Source organism: Aulonocara stuartgranti (assembly GCF_965226115.1).
Source record: "Aulonocara stuartgranti genome assembly, chromosome: 5".
NCBI classification, from domain to species: Eukaryota; Metazoa; Chordata; class Actinopteri; order Cichliformes; family Cichlidae; genus Aulonocara; species Aulonocara stuartgranti.
Window position 1 is genome coordinate 32,739,144 of NC_138943.1, and position 19,861 is coordinate 32,759,004.

The 19,861-nt window shown below is 40.4% G+C and overlaps 1 protein-coding gene across 9 annotated transcripts in view; it reads left to right on the forward strand.

The window, feature by feature from the left end:
• chl1b (cell adhesion molecule L1-like b) overlaps nt 1–19,861 on the forward strand; it is an 81,838-nt gene that overhangs the window by 35,409 nt on the left and 26,568 nt on the right. For 7 of the 9 annotated variants that reach the window (XM_082532704.1, XM_082532705.1, XM_082532708.1 and 4 more), the window contains 9 exons: nt 10,363–10,544; nt 14,714–14,822; nt 15,001–15,191; nt 15,799–15,921; nt 16,990–17,160; nt 17,484–17,507; nt 17,612–17,723; nt 18,067–18,248; nt 19,033–19,164. In XM_082532704.1, the coding sequence (XP_082388830.1) occupies nt 10,445–10,544; nt 14,714–14,822; nt 15,001–15,191; nt 15,799–15,921; nt 16,990–17,160; nt 17,484–17,507; nt 17,612–17,723; nt 18,067–18,248; nt 19,033–19,164 (1,144 nt within the window). In that variant the 5' untranslated portion in view covers nt 10,363–10,444. Of the gene's footprint in view, nt 1–4,826; nt 4,908–5,219; nt 5,706–10,362; nt 10,545–14,713; nt 14,823–15,000; nt 15,192–15,798; nt 15,922–16,989; nt 17,161–17,483; nt 17,508–17,611; nt 17,724–18,066; nt 18,249–19,032; nt 19,165–19,861 lie in introns of those variants that run through there. The other 2 variants (XM_082532707.1, XM_082532706.1) reach the window with 2 other exon arrangements.

Consider the following 19,861-nt stretch of genomic DNA (forward strand, 5'->3'; position numbering starts at 1 on the left):
TCCCCTGGCCTTAAAGTCTGGTTGGTGGGTCAGCGCAGGCCACTGGACTAGTAATACACATGCACAACCCCTGCTGTATCTGCTCCACCTTATACTTGTATACAATCCTCACGAGTGATAACAACCTTGTCATTAGCGTCATCAAGTTCTGTCAAGCAGCAATGCCTTTACCGTGGTTACGACCTGCATCAGCATAATTCAAGCATGACCCTCCTCCCCCCTTTCATTTTCAAGTCTTTGACTAAGGTCCACACCATACATCATCCAGACTGGGAGTCCTCCCTTCCCCCTTCATGTGTTATGAGAGAGAGAGAGAATGGTTTGGTGGAGGACTCTTATCAACAGTCTCAGCACTCTCTGCACACTATGATTTCCCCAGACGTGTCACCCACCCTCCACTCAAGTCTATCTGTATGGCCGTGAAGTTCCTGTTCACCAGTGTGAAACAATCAGGTTCACTTGAATTAAAGACAAATTTAAAAAAAAAGAAACCAGTGGCTTTTCTTACTGTGGGGAGATAAGCCATGGGAGCGTGCTTTAAAAGCTCCAACAATGGCTAATGCTGGGCGACAATCTTCAGCAGCATTAACAATTAAGTAGATTGTCGTTGGCTGACAGAAGAAGATTGGAGCAAGAGCAAAGCTCAACAGATTTTCACACAGCGGGTGATCGGCACTCCCACCCTGCTTACTGTTCATATTTTGTTCTTCAGCTGGCCATTGCAAATTAACACATTTTATCGAGCCTTCAGGTGCACACGTCTCTGCTCATGCTGAAGGGAGGTGGAGGGGCGAGATGGAACTTGCATTCCTCAACTCTCCTCTGAATAGCCTTTAGATCAGGCTTTGTGGGAATGATTGTCAGTGGCTTAATGAGTGCATTTGCCAAGCTGGAGGCTTTGGCAACATGTATGACTGCGGCGGCTCTGTGCGTGTTCACCACTGGCTTCTGTGACACAACAGTGGACTGGGCTCAGCACCCTCTGTGTTTTCGTTCTTCTTTTTCTGCCAGACTCAGAGTTTTCCTGTCATGCTTTCTTTTTATTGGGAATGTTATTACCTATAACGGAGTTGTTACCCTTCCCATGGGCACCGGTGCCGAAAATCAAGTGAAAGCTTGTAAGTACCCTAGATAATATAAGGATGTCAGTAAAGCTGTTGCAGCACTTTCAGGTTCATATTCTGGCCTTTCAGTGTGCAGGCTTCTACAAAAGCAAAGGCCATAAAGAAAAAACAACTGCTTTTTAATTCACGTTTTAAAATATTTAAAGGATAAAACAGACGCTGGTGCCTTTGGTTGCCTTCTTGCGTTTTCTAAATATAATACACTGTAGAATTTAGAATCTAATTTAATTTAATTTTAGAATTTAAAATCTCGCCCTATGACAGCTGGGATAGGCTCCAGCGCCCCCCGCGACCCTGAAAAGGATAAGCGGAAGCGAATGGATGGATGGATGAATACACTGTAGATAAAGAGCAGGCGATGTATCGTATGGAGGAAAACCAATCATTACAGTTACTTTTCATTTCAATTCAGTTCTATTTATATAGCACCAATTCACCAAACAGTCGCCTAAAGGTGCTTTATATTGTATAGTAAAATCCCTGCAATAATAAGTCACAATCATTTACTTCCAAAAGATTTTCCCTTGTTTTTTATGCAATAGATTTTGAAATACTAAACCAATGCCAAATCTTCTCTGTGACTAATTACGTTGTGCTACAACTGTCACAAGAAAAATGAAATGTTAAAGAGTAAGTAATTGTTCCTTCTGGTCTCATTTAGTCAGATGTCTAATACATTAATGATTATTATCATAATTATTATGGAACTAAGTGCCCATAGTTTAAGTAATTGGAGACATATTACGTGACAAATTAAAAGTATTGTCTAGATATGTGTGAATTTGGCATTTTATGTCTTTGTAAGGATTGTGTAACAATGTTTCTGTGTAGTTTTTACTATAAATCTAACTTGATCTTATGTTGACTAAATGAAACAACAAAATAGGACTGTGAGACTCGACATAAAAAGTAAAAATAAAAATAATGTGGAATAAAACAGTCATTTTACCCCACTGAATGAATCAAGGCGAATCAAGGTCATGTTTTTCTGGTGTTCACAGTTCATAGAAGAATGCTCAGGATTTACTCTGCTGACTGGAACAACAAAGATATTGATATATTTGATTCTGTTAAATAGAAGATGTAAGAAATAACCATATCCGTATTTACTCAATGTTTGGATGCTTAAATTGACTTTAGAAGAGTACATCTCCCTCTTTTCTCTCACACACACTCACAAATTAGTGTGCAAACACATACTGTCGTTCCAGATCCTCGCTAAGTGTGTTTAGTCTGACTCACAGTTGGAAACTAGATTGCATTTTGACAGTCTGGATCTACTCTGCAGTGATGAGAAGAGGCAGAGAGACATCATCATGATTTGGCATGAACTGGGACTTTATTTTGTCTCTTGGAGCAGCGTGGATGGTACATTTGGATCACCGTTAAACTGAATCCTGGGCCGGTCTCAGTGTTTGACTGATTTCAGTAAATTAACTGTCACTCCTTGTTGTGGTCATGAAGACCACAGTGGCTAACAAGTCCATGTTCTTAAGGTGGAAGGCTCACCTACATATAGGTGTTTTCACAGTGGTAGCGGCTTAATATGTTTACAACAGACGATCCTTCTGTCAGTGCTCATCTATCCCTGTTTTTAAGCAGCCGTTTTATGACTTGTTAATTAATGTTTTCTCAGTGGCTTTGAAATAAACTCCAAATGGGCATTTACATCATTCTTGAACTTATAACAGGTGTATGGGGTACATACACTGCACAGCACCACTGACAGCGTAATTAGGCTATTGCCATTTTTCTTTGACATTTCTCTCCGACGTATGGATTTAAAGCAGCAGCATGCAGTGGCAGTACACTCTGTCAGGATAATTTCCAAGGAACTCGCTAAACAAATCCAGACTCTATCCACATTCGTTCTTCTTCCTGTCCTTTGCTTCTTGCCAAGATAAATTTACATCAAACTTGCACGAAGCAATTAAGGTGTTGACTTTTCAGCTGACCTCAAGGTGCATCACTGCAGACCTCACATTAGTTTTATGTACTCATCCACTCATCTACTCAAAGATAGCGTTCTTGGAAGCATCTCGATTTCATCGGTTAAGTGGTTTAAAAGAAGTGTGCCAAAAGCAGGCTGTAATGAAACTGCACTGAATGCTTGGAACTGTTCCCTTTAAAGAAGAAGCTTCCTGTGTCTTGCTTCATGTCTAGATGTTTTGAGGTTGTTGAATTTGTACATTGAGTAAAAAAAAACCTGGAAGCATTTCTTTAAACAACTGGAAACATGTTTTAGCCAATCCCTCATGTAGCTGTTTGAAAGTTGCTGTTGACAGCTGACAGATTAGATTACTTTTTGATTTGCATTTGTAGCTGGAGAGCAGCTAATATAAACACTGAGATTTTGCCTTGTTGTGTTTAAACACTGTAAATCTTTAGACTGCAGTTTTCACTGTTCCATTTGTCACAAGATAAACTCTGTTCGACCCTAATAAGCGACAGAGGGATGAGGGAGTGGGGCCACACATCCGACAGATGTGTCAAAAAGCTTAGCCAGGGTAACACTGTCCAGATGCTCAGCTCTAGCACGAAACAGGAAATTCAAATGAGGAATTTCAGCAAGCAGAGAGCCTCTCATTTCACAGGCTGAAATGATCACTTGGACTGCATGTGTATGAGACACCTGAAGGGATTAAAAATGGACCGAGTGCAAAAAGATATTTCTGGAAAAAACAGGTTTTCCCAACACCTGTAGGGACATCCGAATTTCTTGGTTGTTGGCAGAAATAAATTGCACGCAGGGTCTGATGGAGGTAAGGATTTGGGATATGAGAGCCATCGATCATGTCCTGCTGTGGCACAGTTTCATCTGGGGAAATTGCAAGCATCAGTCAGACTACATGAATGAATGTGGAGTGGAGCACAAAATAATACTCCAGTGCCCGCAGTCCAACTTGTGAATTTCATCTCTTTGCCGGGCTACTCAGTGAGGATCACACGCTAATGTGATTATTGTCCTGGGCAAGGGCCACTCCTGTGGGACTTCAAAGAGAGCAGATCAGAGAGAAAATGAAAAAAGCTGTAAGCTGTGATGCAGACAGGTGCAGTGCAAACCTTCCTTTAGCTTTAAACACATTAACAGGTTCAGAGTGAGGACTATGAAAGCATGGCACATACATCCTGGATGATTTATTACCATGTCATGTGACATACTTTGGCGATCCATCCAAGTGTTTTCATTAGGCATATGAATTATGCAACAGACGATAATTAAAACTCATAATTCAGAGAAGAAATAAGAGTTAGTGGCTACCATATATGACGAGGGTTTGTCTGTACATGTTTCAGTCCTGTTTCTTAATATTACACGTAGACTTGACTGAGACACACTGCTGAAGGGAAAGATGTTGTGTGCTTGTATTTATAAAGAATAGAGCAGAGACATTACTGACAAGATGACAACTTCTAGTGATTGAAGAGCTCTTCAGTTGTTTATGCTCTCTTTTGTTTAATGAACTACAACATACATGCTCATACTTCCAGCTGGTCTCATGATCGTCTTGCTGCAGTTGCAGATTCACTGCAGTGTGTAGTATATCTGCCTCTCTCAGGTAGTGAGAGTTCATGCAGGGTTACGAAGGCCTTTCCTCATTAGTTCATACACAACACAGAGGTCACAAACCCCTCAGCTCATCCGTACACCCACTCTATTTCCTTTACACCTGAGGATCTCTTCTCATTTCTCATCCACAGCCTCTTCCATCCTCATCCTGTCACCACAGCGCTCCCAGTGCTCGCAGCATCCGAAGGCTAGAGATCCCTGAAATATTAATGGTGTGGTAATTGAACAGTCTTGCTTTCTGAAGTGCTGTAAAGCCAGATCTCAATTAGTCAGGCATGTTATCGCTTATTGCTTCCTATACCCATTTATCATCTTGTTTCTGTTTTCTTTTTTCTAATATTTTAATATCAGATGAATTGCATGGTCAAGCTTGTAGAAAACTACTGATAAGGATTATAATTGCCAAAAGGTTAGAATCCTATCTAAATTCAGAGGAGTAAATGGGAAAGACAAAATGTCTAAACACAGGAAAATTAATTTTGACATTAAAAAAAAAACTGTTTTATTTTTCCACCCTGATCCAGGCAGCGTGTGTGAATCGGATGCCAAATGAGCAACTGATTGGAGAAAAGAGGAAGAAAATGGCTGAAAAACAACTCATTAAACACATCAGAAGCAAAGCAAGTCAATTGCAGCTTAGTGTTAATCAGCTGGTCCATTGTTTTAATTGTTCTTGAATGATCAAATGGGAATCAGAGTGGAGGCATTATCAAGACCATGAGAGGGGCGTGCGGAGCTGCTGTCTTCCCATCGCAGGACTTTAGCACGCAGGATATTTTAATCCAGTCTGACAAGACGAGGATCTGCTTAATCCTATTACAGGCTTGCACATTAGACTACAGTAGACCCACACTTCTCTGCCTGTTGTCTTTGTGTGTGAAAGGAGCAGATGGTGCCAGCTCAAGGGCCTACTGTAGTGAACTTTGTATGGCCCTGCTTGGACCCCACCCTGTTACCAAACAACGTGTTCGCAAGTGTGAAGAATGCTCCCGAAACAACTTGCTAGTGTGGTATTTTTCCTTGAAATACTTCCTTACATTGTCTGATCCTTTTATATGATCTGTTAGTACATGTTTATGGCTTAAAGTTTGGGTGTTAAGCTAGAGCAGATGGCTAAACTATAGGAGTCAAGAAACCGATAGACAGATCCTGCCAGTTGTACTGTGAAGGCGTGCCAGAATTGTTTCCTTAAGTAAAAAGGCTGCGTAGTGATACAGTAAACAGTACAAGAGTGTGAAGAAAAGCAGTAAAGCTCTTGGAATCAACGCCAAGAAGTTAAAAGGCACTGAATTTATTCATGTAAAAATAAGGCCTTAATTTGAACTGACAGTTAATTTGTAAGTCAGTCTTTCAAATGTCTTAAAAATGCTAAAACGTGGGCAGTAGGATTTTAGGATTTTATTAGACATAGCGATTCAGAATTGTAAAATCTTTTTTCATTATGATTTCTTCAGTAATGATGGCAAATAGCAGTTAAATCCCTGCCTGCTCCACTCTGCATTTTGAAGGTACTTAGCCTTAAACTGCTGCTTAAGAGCCTGTTGGTATCTTTGAATGTGATGAAAATGATGTGCATTTATTTTAGCTGAGAACACGTGCTGTGGGTGTACTCACAATGACGTGAAGAAGCACAAATTCAATCAAGGTGTTTATGAAGTATGCTGTATTTTGTGTGAAGTGTAAAATTGGGTACAGTGGAAAATATCGCAGTCCCCACATGTGAACACATTTTTACATGAAAGCCTATATCAGCAAAATTAAATTAGCTCACGAACAAGGATACATGTGTTGTTAGAGTATGTAAAATCTCCCCACTAGATGTCAATAGTCAACTGCATAATCCTGTAGGACAAATAACTCTGGCTGCCGTTCATCTTCAGCTGTTACCTCAGTTTGTGTTCACACCTATTTACTCTGGACAAGGCTGTAAAACCTTTTGAAAGGAGCCTGATACAAACCAGTGAAGCTCACTGTCGTGTGATGAAAGCTATACTGAGGTGAGTCGTTGAGGAACATTTCTGTCAGTAAGCGCTGCTTCTGTTAGCTGCTGTTAACTGGCGTTAGTGTAAGTGTGTTTGATCTAACATTGTTGTACTGACACTTAGTTAATAGTGTCAGTTAATATATTCCATTACAATGTGATGGTGTAATCAAACTTTTTATCAGAGAGAGTATATGATTTTTAGGACACTCAAGCCTACAATTAGCTGGCACGATGTTAATATTAGCACATGTCTAATCTGCATACAATAACCGCCGTATTATTTGGAATAAATAAGCACATTTATGCATGTGTGTTAGAGCCTTTACTGGGAGATGACACTTGAGATGAGGAAGATGAATATTTTTTATTTTTTTCTATTAAATAACTGCAAAAGTGACTGACAACACCTTTAAAACTCAAGCATCAACTAGCTCAACAAATGCAAATGGGTGAACCTAACACAGAATAAATGATGGAGTTTTTGTTTTCTGTTTTTGTTGTTGTGAAGTTGGTCTTACATTTAATTCTGAGAGGCATTAAAAAAGAAGGAACACAGCACATTAGAGCATATAACAGAAAAGCACATCTCTTTTCACAGTATGAGCTGATAGAACACTTCCCTCAAAACAACAAAGGTTTAATCAACCGACAGAACACACGTCCTTGTAGTCAAAGAGAAAGGAGAGACGAGAGCTTTTTGCAGAGTCTCTCAGGTTCACGGTTACCTTAAGTGTAAAGGACTGTCTGGGAGAAATAAGGTAAATAAGGTGTCTGGGATAAAACGGATGAAGCTACTGTGGCTATTTATGGCCCGGTTTGCATGCTCAGTGAATCAGACTGTTTAAAAATGGGGCTTACAAAGACAGGAACCTAAATTTATAACCTGGAACATTACCACCAAGCACTGCACAGAGAGACAAAGCACAGTCCCAGGCACCAGCAATTAGACTCGCAGGGTTTGGCTGTGGACAGTTGTTCAGGAATTTGTAGACTTTATTTTAGACTCTTACAAGTTGATGGTTGATTGCTGTGTTGTACATCACAATATAAATCAAGAATATAATTAGTAGATCACTTCGAAGTCACAGGCCTTATCCCCACTTTTCTTTGCTAATAAAAAAGGCTGATTTATTTTTAATTGATTAATGTTCCAGTTATACTTTGATTTATTTTTGTAGTCGATGTAATGTCAACAGATAGTAGAAAATTCGCTCTCCACTGCCCAAGTTAATTTCTCTAAGTTCTCCATTAACTAAATCACTAAGATTATTAACTTGTGTTATTATGAAAACACAGTGGTTTCCTTTTTTTTTTGAGATTGTGAAAACAGGACACCCTCCGCCCCCCTTTTTAGCCCTAATACATCAGTGGCATAATTTGAGAAAGTAAGGGAATGGCAAGACATTAATGATGCTATCACAAGTGCCTTTGTATTAAATGGATAAGTAATCAAAAATGATTTGGTCTTGTTGACAACGAGGAAGTCTATCGAAGAGTGCACTGAATCTGTCACTCGGAGAGAGCCTTAAAGTTTCACAGGCAGATTCCACTTGGCCCATTTCCCTCCATTTGCCCCCCCTCCACAGCGGAGCTTCTGTCTCGTCTGAGCCTTGGCCGAGGAAGGTTAGGGTTCATACTGGCCTTCCCACAGCGAGCAGCTTTTAACCTTCTGCCAGCTTCATCAATCTCTGGCTGGTGTGATTGCTCTTGAAAGAGGCGGGGATTAAGAGCAGCCCACGGTCTGTAAATCAGACGAGAGAGTGGTGCCCTCTCTCCTGTGCATCATATAGTTCCAATAGGCACCATACCCTGTGAGTTCAATGCAGACTTCATCACTCGCAGCAGTTAAGCTCTTAGCGGACCTCCCTCAGCCAGATGGCCAAGTGAGTTCTCAATAAATGTTTAACGAGGGGGGAACAAATTAAATCAGAAGGCAAATGATCAGGCACAGTTTGAACCAAGTGTAATCCATTGAAGGTGTTGTTAGGTTGGTAAAGGATTTTGGCCGGCACAATAAGACAATGAAAGCACATTCTCTTCTGGGGATTGTAACCTTGGCCCTCGCTCCTTAACCAGGTGGGGCTAACCAACAATGCACAAGGTAATTAGCACAAAACCCCTAGCTTTTAATTTGGATCTGTTTGATTATCATAAAACACCATGTGTGGGAAGGCTAAAATAAAGAAAAGCCTGAGGCAGTTTCCTGGATGAGTTTGACACACAAATCTTCAGTTGGAAATATAGCCAATAGACATAAATTGTGATCGAGTGGGTTGATGTATGTGACATACAGCACCTAGCACCTTGTTGGTGATGCTGTTTGTGGGTGGGGCATAGCACAAATTGGTTCAGGCAGACTTAATACCATTACCATGAGGTATGGTTGAAGAGTTCAGAGTGCACATCCATCTGACAGCACGCCTGCATCCAATGAATGAAATCGACTCTTTTTTTCCCCTCCTCTGGTCAATTATTCAATTACACTCCTTGAACAGGCGTTTGACCTCAGTGTTGCCTATTGAACTGGAGAAAGCAGCCAGAAGATTAAGAAAAGAGTGAGCTGGATTTGAGCGCTGTTGTAAAGAGGAAGCTCTTTTAAAGATACTGCTCAGTTGGTTGAGTGGTAGTTACTGTGCCGCTCATATACTCAGATACTTTCCTTGACATTAATTGGTTTGCTTAGCAACATTAATAATACAGTAATTGCAATTACTGGATTTTATCCTTTGTGATGCTCTTTACTACATTTCAGTTTTACACGAATGTCACGAGTTCTCTGTAGGCCAGCAGCTTTAAGATTTCTCTAAAACTCTAATGTTTCTGTATTAGTCTTCTGTTTTGTTGTTAGCTGCTGAGCTAATTACTCCAGCATGACCTGCTGAGCTGGGTCACAGCCAACATGGGGATGACTAATGAAGTGACACCCCAGAGGTTTCTTATAGTACTGCTCCAAGACATTAGAATTCCCATACATTGCTCTGGACCGATCATGCGCTCATTATGGTCCAGACTCTCGTCTATTGGATGGAAAATTATCCAGCACTCTGTCCTCTTGCAGCTCTGTCGGTGTGCAAGTGCAGACAGCTTACTCAGTCTGACTGTTAACTATGCATGCTTTTTATGTCTCCCACCCCTCAGGCAACAGTATTTGCTGCAATAAAAGATAAAATGGTCCGCATTCGTAATCTCTTTGAGTCATTGTTATCAGAAACATGCAGGCACAGATCAAAACAGCACGATGATTAAATCGGCCAAACTTTGATGGTAATTTTGATGCTGATTTCAATCTTGGCTTTTTCCAAAAGTAATGCTGAACATCTGCCACGCATTAATAAATCCACAGGCTCCCTCATTTGTTTATTTCTTTCCATTGTCGCTTGAGAAATATGCTTTGTGCCGCACACTTCCGCAGACTACAAAACAATTGAGCCCCATGGGGAAATGGGATGATAGGAGGCTTTAATGTGAATATTTCTTCTCTTTGTCACACCAAAATATGAACTAGCTCAGAACTGAGTCCCCGTTGATGGGAATGAAAATGTGTGCCTGGTTATGCCTGGCTGAGCAGAGAGCAGTCGGGCTTGGAGTCACGGGGGATTTGTTTTGTTTGGAGTTTTTTGCCTTTCTGTCTGCCAGCGCGTGGGTGGATTCATGGGGTCTTCTACATCTGTGCTACCTTACAGGTACTGCATCTTCACCATAGTCATGAACTGAAAACAAAGTGGAGAGCGTTAATTTCCTGTGACTGTCCGAGATCTCGACACTATGAGGTTGCTGAGGAGCCCCAGACTGGCCACCGTGCTGTTGGTGGTTATCTGTATTTGTGCCTTTCATACGACCTCAGCCATTGACATCCCGCTGGAAGGTAAGTCACGACTCTTTCACAAGTCACACATTCACAACAAAGGATGCAGGATGATTTAGGAGGGGCTTCAGTGGGATGACAAAAGAAATAGAAAAGAGTTTTCTTAGAGCTTTTTCTTTTGTATCAAAGAAAACCTCCTCTACTGAAAAAACCATGACATCATGTGGATTATCCAGATAAAAAGATACATTATGTCTAACAACATAACTCTGCTTTCAAGTTGGAATGTAATTTTTGTATTCTGTTAACACCACAAAAGAAGAAGACAAAATCCCCTAAAAACCTCATTTCCACTGTGGTTTTTTTTTTGGGAATTACAGGAATTATCAGAGAAATGCATACCGGAAATTTGGCAAATAAAACCAAACGTCTAAGAATAAAAGACTCTATTAAAGCAGCTATGCTCTTGTCAAAATAATAATGTGAAAACAAATGCTTTAACTAAATTCTTAGCTGCCCAGGTATGCATCACTGTTTTTCTCTTCATTTGCAGGAAGTAGCTGTTTTCAGAAATTTAAAATCTAACAATACAACACATGCTCAGTGCAAGGATAGTGAAGGATTAGCAGCGAAAGAAGACAGAGTGCATATGCATCAACCAGACATTTTATTAGGTATATCTTGCTCGCACTGGGTTGGATCCACTTTTTGGTCCATATTCACATATCCCTCAATTGCTGCAGATTTGTCTGCTGCACATCCATGTAGTGACTCTCATTCCACCACATTGCAAAGGTGCTCTATTAGATTGACATGTGGTGACTGTGGAGGCCATTTGAGTACAGTGAATTCAGTGTCATGTTCAAGGGACCAGTTTGAGAAGATTTGAGCTTTGTGACAAGGTGTGTTATCCTGCTGGAAGCAGCCATCTGAAGATGGGTACATTCTGGTCATAAAGGGATGAACGTGGTGGGCAACAACACTCAGGTGGGCTGTGTTGTTTAAATGATGCTCAGTTGCCTCAAGTTGTGCCAAGAAAACCGCATTATTACACCAGCAGCAGAAGCCTGAACTGTGTCTGATCCTACCATCCACGTATTGTAGCAGAAATAGGGATATTTTCTCTCTTTTGGACCATTCTCTTTAAACCCTAGAGATAGTAGTGCAGAAAAATCCCAGTAGATCAGCAGTTTCTGAAGTACTCAGACCACTCCATCTGGCAGCTACCCTACCTTCAAAGTAACTTAAATCACCTTCCTCCTCCATCCTGATGCTCAGGCTGATCTTCAGCAGGTCGACTTGACCATGACTACATGCCTAAATGCACAGAGTGGCTGCCATCTGACTGTAGCAGCTGACAAAGTGGCTGATGAGTGTTTAAAGATGAATGCAGCCTCCAGGTCTGAAAAGGGAAACTAGGGCTGAAGTGTCTTAAACCTGCCCTCTGTCTGATGGCCTGCAGGGGGTGAACCCTGTAGTTGCAAGTAGAAGTTAGAGTGTACTTCCTCAAAGTACAGTCTAACTTATGATTTAATGCTTAGGTGAAATCTTTCCTGATGACTTTATTGTCTCAGTCACTAGTTTCAAGCTCAAAACATCTGGTTTAATAAAAACAATGTAGTTTCCAAACTCCAGCTTTAGTTCAGGCACACCACAAAAGTGAGCTCAGCTCTAATTCCAGATCAGATAACTTCTGCCAGTCTACATCAGATGATTGCTCTGCTGATTCATTTCTTCACAATCATTTGGCGTCTGCAAGCCACTTAACAACCCATGCCCACCCCTTTTATGTTATGTCTGGCTTAATCAGTGTCACATTGATATCTGCTCTGTTCTGTCTGGGGGTCTTGCTGCTGCTCTCTGCTCCACCACTTGCTTGCTTTCGAAGTATGTGAGTGGAAGCGCAGGACAGTCCCAGAAGAGATGATGACTGAAATAACAATCTTCTTTTAATGATAAAAAAAATCTGCAAGAGGTAATTCACGTGTAAATTCATCTGTAAACAAATAAATCATAAAAGTTATGGTGGGGTTTCCAAATTTCTCTGTGATGAGTTACAGTTCTGCACAAATTGGTTGAATTCTGACAACAGACTGACAGACTGGCACATAAACACACATTCAGAGCTACTCCAAGAAAACGATTCATGAATGAAAGAAAGGTTAAATGTATAAAGGGCTGTTTTGTTGTTTGTGCTCATCCACAGAGAGCACTTCTCCTTGAAGTGCTTTTTATCAGAAAAAGAAAGGCGCTGAATAATTTAGAGGGGAATACATCACACTGTAGAGAACTGTTACAATCGTCAAGCATTTTGTGAATTGAATATATTTACAGTTATTATCTTGTTTGAATCAGGTTTTTCTTTCATTTTGTGTTAGCTGTATGCGTGTATCCCAGTTTCCTTGGTAACGCGCATCAACCCTCTTCCTCTAAATTATTCAGTTAAAAAATATCTCTTAAGGCCTTGATAAAGAACAGTTCAAACAGGTTTTGTGAAAAAGGCGGCTGCATTTTGGGGCTCATTGTCAGAGAAGTCTTTTTAATTCTAGCTTGTGTTTTCCATAACACGGGTGTATGTTAAAGGATTATTCCCACACTGCTGACTGTTTCTGGTTTATTTCCCCCTGCTGCCATGGATTATATAGTTTTAGGTCACATAAACAGTAAGTTTACCCTGCCATACTGTAGCTAGTATTAGTGAAGTCTTCTGCTCTTTCCTTTTCATCTCCTGGCTTTCAATTAAGCTTAGCACTAGCTTTACTTACAGCCATATGTGTTGGATCTGAATACCATGTGTCATCAGTCATGACTCCATAATACTGGTATTTACACTTCTAGCACTTCTAGGACTAGGCATGTGCTTTTCCATCCACACCACATGTCACTGCTTTATCATCAAGGCCATCAGGGACTAAATGAAGAGCTTTTATTGTGATTCATTGCATTAGCACACTGTCATCTTAATAGATACATTTGTTTTCTTTGTTTTTGGACATGTAATTGTCATAGTAGTGCAGTGGTTCCCAACCAAGCAGCAATGAAGCTAAGTTGAAAGTGCCAAAACTGCAGTTCCTCAGTTAGCCATTTGAAGGTTGCTACAGAAATGAGTTAAACCCATACATTTCCATTCTACAGTGCCCAATGTTTGATCATTAACCCTCTGAGGTCTAATTTGTAAGTGGTGAAAACCAAAACCCTAACCCGAAATCCCAACCCGAGGCAACTAAAATATGCAATAATGTTTTAAATACTTTGTTTGCAATCAGGAAGAGACCTAAATCATTCTTAATAAGGGGTCTTGGGAGCCGCAAGGAGTAAAACTATTGTGGGCCCTACATGAACTAGCCTACATGGGTCCCACGTGGGTTTTTTTTGGGCAAGCCAACTATGGGTTTGCTAATAAAACCCATAGAAGGTCCCCAAAGGGAAAACCTGCTGTGGGCTCTGTGTGGGCACACCCGCTTATGACCAGTGTGGGATAAGTTTGTGTTTGCCCACAACCCCCACAGTTCACCCACACACCTTCCCACTGTGGGCACATCTACTGGGTTAGACCGCAGAGGGTTAAAGACCATGTTTGGAGCCTTGTACACAAAAATGGTTTGGGCCTCTACTGATAGCCTCAATCTTTATATTAACAGTTACAGCAGTCACACCCCTGATCAGTGTCTGCTTGGCATCCACTAAATAAAGTCATTGAACTGGACCATGTTGTAACATGTTTAAGGTGTTGGTGCCTTTTGCAGCATTTTAATCCCATTATTTGACAAATGTTATGACCTCCTGTGAGGTACAGACCAGCCAATTTTGCTGAGTAGAATTCTAGTATTATATGATTTGATATTATGAATATGTTACATGCACTAATTAGCAAGTATCTGTGACTGTGTATTACATCCATTCAGCTTATGGATGCTAAGTAAACTTGCTAGAATTAGCCTGTAACTGACTGATAGCACTTGTTGAAATATGGTCATTTTTGTCTTCCAAAATACAACAAGATGGCACTTTTCCATGCCAGACCTCTTAAAACCTCAAAAGCAGACTATATTGAAGATGTGTTGAGCTAAGTCAAAAGCATATTCCTCAGGAAATTGGCATTCACAAATCTAAAATGTTGGGAACCACTGTCCTAGTATCATGATGAGTATGACACATTTCTTAATAGCTTTCTTGAAGCCTGTGTTGTTTCTTTAATTTTCATGCTTGCCTGTCTGTTTGTTGCCCAGTTGAGCAGCTGCCCACCATCACAGCTCAGTCGCCCAGCACTCTCATCGCCTTTCCCTTTGACGAAAGCTTCCCCGTGATTTGTGAAGCCAAAGGGAATCCCGAGCCAGAGTGAGTACTTCAAAGGACGGGAGCTTGTTATTAGCAGTCAAACAGACACTAAATACCAAACAACACTTTAGCATCAACATGTTGCACTTCGATGCTTTGATTTGTAACTTTCGGTACTGAGTGTTCTACGGTCTCAGCTTTAAGACTTGACATTTTAACACTGGCTTTCTTTATGTAGATTCAGATGGACAAAGAATGACCAGGAATTCGACCCCTTTCAAGACCCCCGCCTGATGAAAGAAGAGAATTCTGGGACCTTTGTGATACCCAATAATGGGAACCTTACAGAGTACCAGGGAACCTATCGCTGTTACGCCTCAAACAAACTAGGCATCGCCATATCGAAGGAGATTGAGTTCATTGTGCCCAGTGAGTAACCTGCATCTTTGAGTGTGCGTGCAGATGTGTGTGTGTGAGGTGCTCTGTTACAGAGCTTTCAAAGTGATTCAGGGCCAGCAGCTCCCTGTAATGACTGCACCTCTCTGTTGTGAGCTTTTCATTGTATTGGACGTGGCAGAAAGTCATTGAGGTTCCCGAGCGCTCCACCCCTCGCAGCGTCTCATCTGTAGGTCTGCACCAGAAAAAGCATCGGGTGTGATCTAGCCTCTCCATCATTTCCTTTGCCTCATTTTTCATTTTGTTCCCAAGAACACTACATAAATTCTCCAAGAAAATCCACTCCACAGGGGACTTTGACTAAATTTGGCTGGGCTTCAACCGCTCAGCACTGGTGACAGGGCCATGAACAATAGCGGTAGGGATGTCTGTTTTGTTTCTGAGGGCCAGAACTGAAGATAATAAATAAATAAACAGAGCACACTAGGATTCAATCTATTGAATGATTCGCAGCACAGGTAAAACTGACACGTGCTACACGTAGAATTCAAGAATGATATTACTGCCACCTTCTGTTGAAAAGAAAAACTGCACCACATTATTTATTATTTTTTTCAACTCTAGTTTATCTTGTTTTCAGATGTTCCTAAATTCCCTAAAGAGACACTCGATCCTGTCGTGGTAGAAGAAGGCCAGCCATTTACTTTAAAATGTGACCCACCTAACGGTATACCTCCACTGCAGATCTACTGGATGACTATTAGTAAGTAATATCTCATGTTGTGATGAGTGCACAGTTTGGTGTTGACTTTCTTTTTTTTCTTTCTTTTGTGTCCCGTTTGGATCTTTAGCCATCACAATTGTTGTCTTAAGGCCAAGAAAGATGCCAAGCGGATTTATTTTACCAAGTGGATCATCATGGCCTTGCCATATTGGTCCTTTATGATTGACCTTTATTATAATTATGAATTTATTTTGTTTTCAGTTGTGTTGACTTTCTAACTTGGTTAATTAAAAATAGTTTAGACGGTAAATTTCATAAGATATATTAGGCTTATAAAAATGTGTTTTGAATCACATGCTAATCAGAAGGAAAGTCACTGCAGACTCTCTTTTCAAAGCCACAGAACTTCTTTATATTCACGTTCCCACATACATGAAATATATCAGGTAAAATGTTTGTTATGTTTAGCTTTACTGAAGAGTTGGAAGAAGCCAGTAGTAAAATTATGGTATGGAGTGTTTTTGAACAGTTTAAAAGATTTTTTTTCCATGTATAAAGACACTTCACAGCCGTGGTGGCAGAAGTGTTATAGAAGTGTTATCCATTATATCAGTGCAGAAATGACTGCTTCAGCTGGTGGGGTTATTAGAGTGATGAGCTTTCTCTGCTTCATAGGCAGTTTGGAAGTTTATACCAGAGATTAATAAGGTACAGAAGACCAAAATAAAGACTATTCTTCTAGGTCTTTGTAAAACAGTGAAACATTCATTCTCGTTGTGCCACAGTTATTTAAAAATGAGAGGGGAATTCATTATTGTGTGCAGCTGTGTTTATGAAACATATAACAAGTGATCCAAATTAGATGATGGTAGTTGATTTTTACTATTCCCAAGCCATAAAATTTCAATCAATGTCAATCTGTAAACAGATATTTTTTTGTGAAGGTCTTAGTAACTGTCTCAGTGAAGTATTAGGAAAATTACTTCATTATGTTCCAATGTCGTTTAGCTGGGTTAAGCTGAAGTACATGGATTTAAATCAGCAGTTGTTCAATTAAAGATTGTTTACATCTACATGGAATCATTGCCACCGTCTTCCTGTGCTCAGATCTCCAGCACATTGAGCAGGATCAGAGGGTGTCCGTGGGCCTGAACGGAGACCTTTACTTCTCCCACGCAGTGGAGAAGGACAGCGGGAGAGACTACTGCTGCTTCGCCTCCTTCCCCAGAATACGAACGATCGTTCAGAAGACCGCCATGTCTGTCATTGTCAAGACAAGTAGGTGTCTCGTTGTTTTCTTTGTCTCCACTCGATTATTGTTTGCCTCTCAAACCAGCGTGACGTGTACTTTGATTTTGGAGCACTGTTCATTTACCAGCACATTCGCCGATACCGTTGTTGAAAGGAAACACTTCAAAAGCCATCCCAGTGTCACACTGTTTTGTTTGTGCGCGTCTTTTTGTTTCTATGATTTTATGATGTGACTCAGATGTTGGTGATGTGCATCATCCACATTTTTCACATGTTCATTGTGTGTGTGTGTTTTTTTTTCTTGTTTGTTTGTGTGTTTGTTTTTTTGGTCTCATCCGTCATGATTTTAGGAAAAAGTGACAGTTCTGAAAATGGTAAGTTATATTAGTGTATTTCTGCATGTGTATGAACTGCTTTATGCACAAGAAAGATGTGTGAATACGCTGTTCTGTCTTACTGTGTATTCTGTTCTTTTCAGCTAATGCAATTCTGGAGAGAAAACCCTCTCTTCTGACGCCCCCTGGTGGCAAATCAGAGATACAGCTGGTCAAAGGAGAGGACCTGAACCTGGAGTGTATTGCTGAAGGATTGTGAGTAATAATTTACCTTAATGTTTTAGAGTTACTATATTAGCAGTTATATTGCTATGTTAGAGTAGCATGGTGGTGTGGATGTGTTTGCATGGATTCTCTTCAGGTATTCTGGCTTCCTCGCACAGTCCAAAGACACTTAATTAGTTTGGTTGGTTGTAGGTGTGAATGGTTGTCTGTGTTTTCCCTGTGACAGACAGGTGACCAGTCCAGGGTCTAGCTATCTTTCTTGCCCTATGACTGCTGGGATAAGCTCTAGCCCTTCCAGGACCTTTAATTTTAGCCATGTAAAGGCAGTATGTCACTATTTTTAGGCTCACCATTTGTTCCCATTTTCTGTCAGTCCAACTCCACAGGTTGAATGGATGAAAATCGGCCACAAATTTCCTAGTAAAGTGAGATTTGAGAATCATGGAAAATTGGTGATTGTGCCAAGAGCTGAGCTGGAAGACAGTGGGAAGTACATGTGCAAGGCAAAGAATCCACTGGGAGAAGTTCAACATACCTTCACCGTGACAGTCGAAGGTAAAAATAGTGTACAGTGCAACACACTGCAATGTTGTCACATCTGGTTTGTCTACATTGATTTCATTATTTCTGTTTGACAAATTCGTCTAATCATTGATAAAAAGGGGTTTAAAGACCAGCTGCTGTGACGATACATTGTGTTAAAATCCTCACAAGTAAAAGTTCTGCTTTAAGAAAAAGTATGATTCTTCTGTTATTGTATATCAAATTATCACCTAACTCTAATGCTTTAATCTGTAAGTAAGATTCTATGATTAGTGGAAATGGAGCTAGTTTTTATTTAGTTAATATACTCTGTTCCCACTTTACGGATTGTGGATCTGCCAAATGGTTATCAGGTACAGGAAAGATTAAGAAAAGGCTCTGATGGCTGATACAGTTTTATTCTTATTTTCCTCAAATAAGCCTCAAATGGAAAAAAAAAGCTTTAAATATCATTGAAAGATGAAGATCTGATTGCATAAACATGCATTTTCACTGTCAGCTTCCTTTGTTTTGATTGCTATGTTAAACATGGTTGTGTGTGTGAAAGACGGTGTTAAGAATAATTCCAAGTAATGCATAATAGTATAATCTCTATATCATGGTGGCAGGTGGTGAGGCTGAAGGCAGCGGAAGAGCCTTTTGTGGGTCCATTTCTGTGTGTAATCGGTAGTAAATGTAGCATTCATTTTTACTGAATAATACATATTGCGTAACTATTCCTGTGATTGTGTTCTCCTCTGTAAGTGCTCAGTGTCTTCTTTATACTGATAACATCACGCTGACTGTGTGTTCTCAGAGCCTCCAGAGTGGGTGTTTGAGCCTGAGAGTCAGCTCAGTATGATCGGCTCAGACGTGCACATCAAGTGCTCTGCCAGTGGGATTCCTCAGCCGACGACTACATGGAGGGTGAACGGTGGACCTCTGCAGGGTCAGTCCCACAGCAGTCTCACTTAAAGCTCACTTCACTTCTTTGTACTGCGAGCTCCTTGTGATTGCTAGACATGTTGAACCCCACAGAAAGGCTAAAGGTTGATGCTGTTTTGTTCAGTGTTACAACGTAGAACATGAGGAGGAAGTATCCAGAAGTGGGAAAGTACTCCAAGGATGATGAATGTGAACTTAATTGTGTAGTATCTGTTGAGACACAACCATAGAATCTAAGAAAAGACAAACAGAGACAAGTAAAACACTGACGTGAATGCTATTAATTAGGTTTGTACATTAAAGGTAATGTGCACTGCATGTTTGAGAATATGAGGGATATAAGACCTTCTATGGCTTCAAAAACCAAAATATGAAGTCACTTAAATCCCTGACAGCTGGGGAAAGTTTATTATAACAAATCTAGTTAGGGCTACGTTAGCTGCAGTGTTAACTGTTAGTGTGAAGCCTCTAGGCTATGTTCACATTGTGCACAGGTACTTTAAACATTGCAATACAACCCCCCTAAAAACCATCCAAAAAAGCAAACAACCAATAAAACCAATTGTAGTACCCAGTTAGTTCACTGGGATTTAGTGTAAAAGGCCCCTGGTGGGGGCGTCAAGGTACTGCATGGACGCGTAGCAAAGTATTTTTCAATGAAATTATAAAATAATTTAAGTTTGTCATTTAAAATTGAAAAT